Source organism: Myotis davidii, unplaced genomic scaffold (genome assembly GCF_000327345.1).
Source record: "Myotis davidii unplaced genomic scaffold, ASM32734v1 scaffold244, whole genome shotgun sequence".
NCBI classification, from domain to species: domain Eukaryota; kingdom Metazoa; phylum Chordata; class Mammalia; order Chiroptera; family Vespertilionidae; genus Myotis; species Myotis davidii.
Window position 1 is genome coordinate 133,583 of NW_006294993.1, and position 6,779 is coordinate 140,361.

The 6,779-nt window shown below is 57.6% G+C and overlaps 2 protein-coding genes across 3 annotated transcripts in view; one reads left to right on the forward strand and one right to left on the reverse strand.

The window, feature by feature from the left end:
- OPRL1 (opiate receptor-like 1) overlaps window positions 1-3,509 on the reverse strand; it is a 13,178-nt gene extending 9,669 nt beyond the window's left edge. The window contains exons 1-2 of one of the 2 annotated variants that reach the window (XM_006769496.2): window positions 3,163-3,509; window positions 2,266-2,521 (exon numbers count right to left, since the gene is read on the reverse strand). In XM_006769496.2, coding sequence (XP_006769559.2) covers window positions 2,266-2,521; window positions 3,163-3,385 — 479 coding nt within the window. In that variant the 5' untranslated portion in view covers window positions 3,386-3,509. The remainder of the gene's footprint in view (window positions 1-2,265; window positions 2,522-3,162) is intronic. The other variant, XM_015567678.1, reaches the window with a different exon arrangement.
- A 2,707-nt stretch (window positions 3,510-6,216) lies between these two features.
- Window positions 6,217-6,779, forward strand: part of LKAAEAR1 (LKAAEAR motif containing 1) — a 7,587-nt gene continuing 7,024 nt past the window's right edge. Inside the window, exon 1 of the mRNA XM_015567664.1 lies at window positions 6,217-6,672. Coding sequence (XP_015423150.1) covers window positions 6,265-6,672 — 408 coding nt within the window. The 5' untranslated portion in view covers window positions 6,217-6,264. The remainder of the gene's footprint in view (window positions 6,673-6,779) is intronic.

Consider the following 6,779-nt stretch of genomic DNA (forward strand, 5'->3'; position numbering starts at 1 on the left):
GATCAGGCCAGGTGGGGAGGGCAGTTGGGGGTGATCAAGCCAGGGGGGGCGCAGTTGGGGGCAAGAAGGCTGGCAGGCAGTGTGGTTAGGGGCGATCAGGTGAGCGGTTAGGAGCCAGTGGTCCCAAATTGCGAAAGGGATGTCACAGATTAGAGAGGGTGCAGGCTGGGCTAAGGGACACCCCCCATGCACGAATTTTGTGCACTGGGCCACTAGTGTTTACATAAAAACCTGCACATGAATGTTTATAATCATTTTATTCAGAATTGCCAAAATGTGGAAGCAACTAAGAAGTACTTCAGTGAGTGGATGGATAAACTGTGGTTCATCCAGACAGTGGAATATTATTCAGCACTAAAAAGGAATAGCTGCCCTGGCCAGATAGCTCAGCTGGTTAGAGCAACAGCCCAATACACCAAGGTTGCAGGTTCAATACCCAGTCAGGGCACATACAGGAATCAACCAGTGAGTGCATCAATAGGTGTAGCAACAAGTCCATCTCTCTCTCTCTCTCCTTTCACACACACACACACACACATTAATAAATAAAAAATAAACAAATGAGCTGTCAGGTCATGAAGAGACGGGGAGGGAATGAAATGCACGACTGAGTGGAAGAAGCCAATCTAAAAGGCCATGTGACAACCCGACCGGTTTGGCTCAGTGGATAGAGCGTTGGCCTGAGGACTGGGGGTCCCAGGTTCAATTCCAGTCGAGGGGTGTGCCTTGGTTGCGGGCACGTCCCCAGTGAGGGGTGTGCAGGAGGCAGCTGATCAATGTTTCTGGCTCTCTGTCCCTCTCCCTTCCTCTCTGTAAAAAAATCAATAAAGAATATGTTAGAAAAAATAAAATAAATAAAAAGCTTTGTGACATCGGGAAAAGGCAGCGCTGAGGAGACAGTGAAGATCAGTGGTGGCCAGGGGCTGGGGGGAGGGACGGACAAGGGGGGCACAGAGGATTTTAGGGCCGTGAAACTACTGTGTGGTACTATGATGGTGGGCACACGTCGTAACACATTTGTCCAGACCCACAGAACCTACAACCCCGAGAGTGACCCCAGCGCACACCGTGGGCTCTGGGTGCTGATGATGTGTCAATATATGTTCATTAATTGTAAAAATTGTACTATTCTGGTGGGAACTTTGGCCATGGAGAAGACTGCGCATGTGCAGAGTGGGGAGTATGCGAGAAATCTCTGTACCTTCCTCTCAATTTTGCTGTGAACCTAAAACTGCTCTAAAAAAGTCGTCTTTTAAAGAGACAGACTTGGAACAGTGGTCAGTACAGGGAAGGGGGCAGCTATTCCTCCCATTCCCTTGTCTGAGCATGTACACCACACACACCAACATAACACCATGCACATGTGCATTACACACTCAGTTACATGTACACGTTGTGCACTTGGACATACATGTGAGAACTAGCACACATTTCTATATACTAGCACATATGTGTGCCCACTTGCACATACAAGTGCACGCTCACATGTATATGTACACCATTGGGCATACATGTACACAGTGGTACGTTCATTTGCACAGTCACATTTGTGTACATATGTACATGTTAGCATGTTATGTGTGCACATGTATGTACATTATATGGTGCGTACACTCGGATGCATGCAGGCTCACGTGTGTGCATATGCTCGCATATGTGTACACACATCTTTCCTCCCCATCCTGTCCTTGCATGCTATCCCCCCACATGTCCCCATACTCTCCCATACTGTACCTCCACGGTCCCCACACTCTCCCTGGCACTGTCCCTATGATGTGTAGGGGCCTCATAGCCTGGCCACCCCTCTGGGCCCCACAAGCTTTCTCAATCTTTTTTATTATTATTATTAAACTCTTTATTAGTTAAGGTATTACAAATGTGTCCTCATCCCCCCCATTAAAGCTTTCTCATTCTGAGGACACAGATGCTGGAGCCGCCCAGCGACAGGCATGAACAGGAGCCTGGGATGGACTGGCAAGCGCTCCTCTCAGGGTCACTGCAGGGCCCATGAGACCTCATGGCTGGGAGCACCATCTGTCAGGAGTCAGGACACACTGTCTGAGGCACACCCAGGCTAGTCCCCTCGCCTCCCTCTCTCCCCAGCCAGTGCCCTTACCCTGAGGAGCTGCGCATCAGTTGGGACCAACCCCACTCCATGGCAGGACAACCAGCCACCAGCCAGGCCCACCCAGCACAGCCCTGCCTCATTTCCCCTGCAGCTCCATGGGGTTCACCAGGCGGGGACTTCGGCAGGGCCCAGCTTACCTGAGGATGACATACATGACGAGGCAGTTCCCCAGAAGCCCCCCGACACACACAGCCAAGTAGAGCCCCACGATGGTGACCTTGAGCCCGAGGGGCAGGAAGGCCCCATGGCTGACATTGAGGAGCAGGTCAGGGGGCAGCAGGCTGTGGTTGGGGCTCACGAGGCCATCCTGCAGGTCACTGCTGTAGACCTCTCCGGGCGGGGTGGGGAAGAGGCACTCCATGCTGCTGCCCTGCCTGCGCAGCCACTCGGTACCTGGGAGCACAGGGACACATGACCACAGCGCCTGACACCCACCCAGCCGAGGCCTCCAGCACCATGTGCATGGCCCAGCAGGCACGTGAGTCCCCCCATGGGCAGCCACAGTCCCAGAGGCACATGTTTGCACACAGGGACACAGGCTCACACATGTGCACACACAGGGACACACAAAACATAGAGCCATGCCTGCCTACACAGGGACACACAGGCACACAAATGTGCATACACAGGGGCACAGGCACATATGCAGACATGAAGCATAGACAGGGACACACAGAGAACATGTGTGCACACACAGGCACAGTCTCATTTGGTCTGCAGACCCCCACATGGAATGTGTGGGTGTAGGTACACACTGGGACATGTTTCCCCCACAGGGACTCCTGCACATGCAGCTGCCCCGTGTGCTCACAGGCACAGGGACACATGTGTGCGCACACGCACACACACAGATGCCCAACACTGCCTTCCTGCGCACACAGGCACAAAAGGGACCAGACCCACCCAGAAATACCTGAGACAAGGACGCAGGGAGTGAGAGCACAGCTTCCGCCCGCCCTGCCCAGAGCGCAGCCGGCTGGCGGCAGGTCACCCCACATCCACCCCACACCCACAGCCAGTGGCGCAGGCCTTACCTTGGCACCCCCGTGGGAGCTGGGGCCGTGGAGACCTGACCCTGGCCCACGAGCAGCAAGGCTGCGGCTTCTGCCTGAGCAGCCGGGGTCTGGCTGGGGCTGCAGACAGGCGGGAGAGGCTGCCGCGAGGGGGCGGGGCTGCACAGGCTGGAGGAGAGGCTGCAGAAAAGGGGTCACCAGGCCCCTGACTGGGTGGGACAGACACAAGGACCAGGGCACGCATTTAGAGAGGAATGACAGAGCCAGGCTCAGACACAGACACAGGGACACAGATGCAGACAGGAACTTAGACAAAAGGACAAATACAAGGACACATGAGGACTCGGAACAGGCACATGGGAACAGACACACACACAAGGACACAGAGAGACACACACAGACATGGGACAGAGACACCAGGAAGTGCACATGAAACACACAGACTACGACATAGATATGGGGCCGTGTCTCACATGCAGAGCCCACCTCGGATGGGCTCAGACTGCCTGTTTGAGGGTCCCAAGGAGCTGAGCCAGAGTGGGCCAGCAGGTGGGTGGGCACGGCGGTGCCGCTCCCTGGCCAGCCTCGAGTGGATCAGTCTTGTTGTCAACAAGCAGGATGCCTGTGCGCCCTTGTGTGCCCACTGTGTGCCCCACATGCCGCCCAGGCTCCAAGCCAGTCACAAACATGACCTCACCCATCCGCATTGTGCTTGGCCACTGCTATCAGCATCACCTTTGTGCAGCGGGAGCATTAGGACTCAGAGATGTGAGGCCACCTGTCAAAGTGACAGAGACAGGGTTTGAAGCCAGGTCTTTCTGTCACTGAGATACACTAAGGAGGTCTGCACCACAGCTGGGCCCCAGAGTAACTTCTGAGCATCCTTCTCTCATGGCCTGCCCTCAGCAACCACACAGCTGACAGCCCCCACTGGGAAGCTGCTCCCTAACACTGGGGTCACATGCCATGTCGGGAACCCTCAGCTGAATTGTCAGCACCACCCAGTCATGGGGTCAGTCTTCCTGCACAGGCTCTGCCCACACATCCCAGACCCTGTCTGAGCCTCTGTCTCCAAGGATGGGGGCATGGTTGCTAGGTGACTGGTGCAGCGTTGCTAGGATACCTGGGGAATCAGGAGAGGACAGAGCGAGCAGATGCCTCAGGACTCAGCATCCCAAGCTGTCCCCCAGGACCTGTCTCTGCATCTTCGCAGCAGCCTACTCAGGGTCACAACATACAGGCTCACACACCTGCAAACAGGCACATGGGAAACACAGACATGGGCACATGCTCAGGAATGCACAGACGCTGGCAGGGATGCACAAACACCTGGGCCACACATGCAAACCCATACCAATGTGCATGTGAAGCACACGGTTAGACACGAGAGAACAGGCAGACAGAAGGTAAATACCTTAAACACCTGGGGTACACACATGGGCACCATCCTCCCCAGGGGAAGCTTGGCCCTGCTGACCTCAGAAGCCAAGAGGCTCACCTCCTACAGCTGACCCTGGCTAGGCTCACCACAGTCTCAGCAGCCAATCCTAGTCCCTCCTGCATTCAGGGAACCTCTATGGAAAGACGGGCGGGGAGGGGGGGAGGCGGAGACAGTCCTTCTGTGGAGCCTGGGGCTGGGGTCCACGCTCAGAATTTAGAGGCAGAGACTCCTAGTTCACCCTCGCCCAGGAGGCCAGAGCAAGCTGGCCACAACGGGGACAGTCAGCAGCCTCCTGCGAGAGGCCCGGACTTCAGCTAAGACCCCGCTCCACAGCCAGGATGGTCCCCTGCTCGCGGCTCAGGTCCTGAACTCCCAAGAAGGCACCATCATGAGCCCAGCGCCCACAGCCCTCAGGACACATGCCCGAGTGAAGGCGAGAGTGGCCTAGGCACTGTGGAAGCCACCGATACTTGGACAAATCATGACTTAAAGCACTGATTCGGGCCCAACATAAACTGTGGGGTGAGCATATGAATTAGTGAATTCCAGAATAAACTGCTGAGTGCATGGACAAATTACAGAATCAACTGAGACTGGAATTGGTTATAGGAGAGTATGAAATTAGCAAACACAAATAGATTACAGAAATCCAGGAGCCAGAGGTTTAGGGTTCAGCAAAACCCAGGTCTGATCTTGTGGGACCCCTGGGACCCCAACCTTGCCCTGGGAAGAGTGAGTGGTAGTTGGTGTTGCCTCATTTCCGGGCTGTGAACTCCAGCGGCTGTGGGGGGCATGTGGAGGGAAAGGGCTCAGTGCCAAGGTCTCTAGCTGCGCTCCTTGCCCCCAAAATTAGCCACCAAAGACCGCCCCAGCCAGGTAGGTGGGCACACAGGCCCCCACAGTGTTTTGGGGCCCCAGAAGGAAAGACAGCTCATGGGGACCAGAAAAGCTGCTGTCACCACCTCCACGATCTTTGACTGGCTGGGGCGGCTGCGGGCATCCGGTGGCGATGTGGTCTGCTCACCTGGACCAGGGTTTTGCCCTTGCCCCGTGCGTGCGAGGGGCCACTCACTGTGGCCCGGGTTGGGGAGGGGCGGGGCTCCAGGTTGCCCGGCAACGGCGCGTCACAGGCCCCAGTGAGTAGGGGCTTTGTTGGAGGCTGACTGCAGAAGCTGAAATGTATGGGGTGTCGGAAAGGGGAGGGGGGCAGGACCTGGCCCGGGGTCTAAGGCCTGGGGTGGTATGGGCTGGACCCCGGGAAGGGAGGAGCCCTGGAGGGGAGACCGGCCGACCCTGGTGAGCCCTCCCCGCTATCCCCTCTCCGTCTAGACCAGTAGGGGGCAGACCAGGAAGATGGGTCTCCCCAGAAGCAAGCCAGCGCCCATTTGGCCCTGAGCCTCCCCTGGGGCTCCAGCCATCGTCGCGGGGAGGGTCTGCCAGGCCTGGTCCCCAACCTTGGGTGGGGCCTGAGGGCAATTCAAGGGTCTCAGCATTTTCTCAGTGGACAGAGAAACAGCCCGTGGGCAGAAGTGGGATTTCCTGAAACTCCGAGGGGAACAGAAAGTTCTAGCAGGACCGATAGCGAGGCTTGACCCGGGGACAGAGGCTGGAGGCGGGGACCTAAGGCAGCTGCGGGGTCTAGAGGGGGTGGCAGGTGCCCCGCGGACAACGCGCTGGCACCAATGACGGGACGTCCTCCTCCCTTAGCAAGGCCTAGGATGCCACCCCCGGCCGCAAAGGAGGCCGGGAGCAGGGACCTGCGGGAGAGAGCCGGGAAGGGCGCGCAGAGCGCAGAGTCCCGTGAGAAGCGCGCCAAGGGAGCACCCGCAAGGGAGCCCCCCAAGCCAGGCTGGGCTCTGTCACTGGAGGGGCTGGAGGCCATGAGCCCCAAGCAGTGCCACCGCCACCTGCTCTTCGGGGACTTGCTTGAAGACGTGGGTGCGGCCGCCTCCATCTTCCCCCGCGAGTCGGCGGAGTTGGGGTACCGGATGCCCGACCCGCGGGCGTGGATGCAGTCACTGGAAAAAAAATCAAGGCGGCAGGCCCGCGGTCGGGTCCGCGCCTTGCGGCTGCGCTACACCTACATGCGGGTCAGGCGCGGGGGCCAGAGGCAGGGGCGGGCATGCGAGACGGTGGGGCAGCCTGCGCGGGAGACCGCCGAGCCCTGAAGAAAGGGGTGGGGATGGCAAGGGCTCCC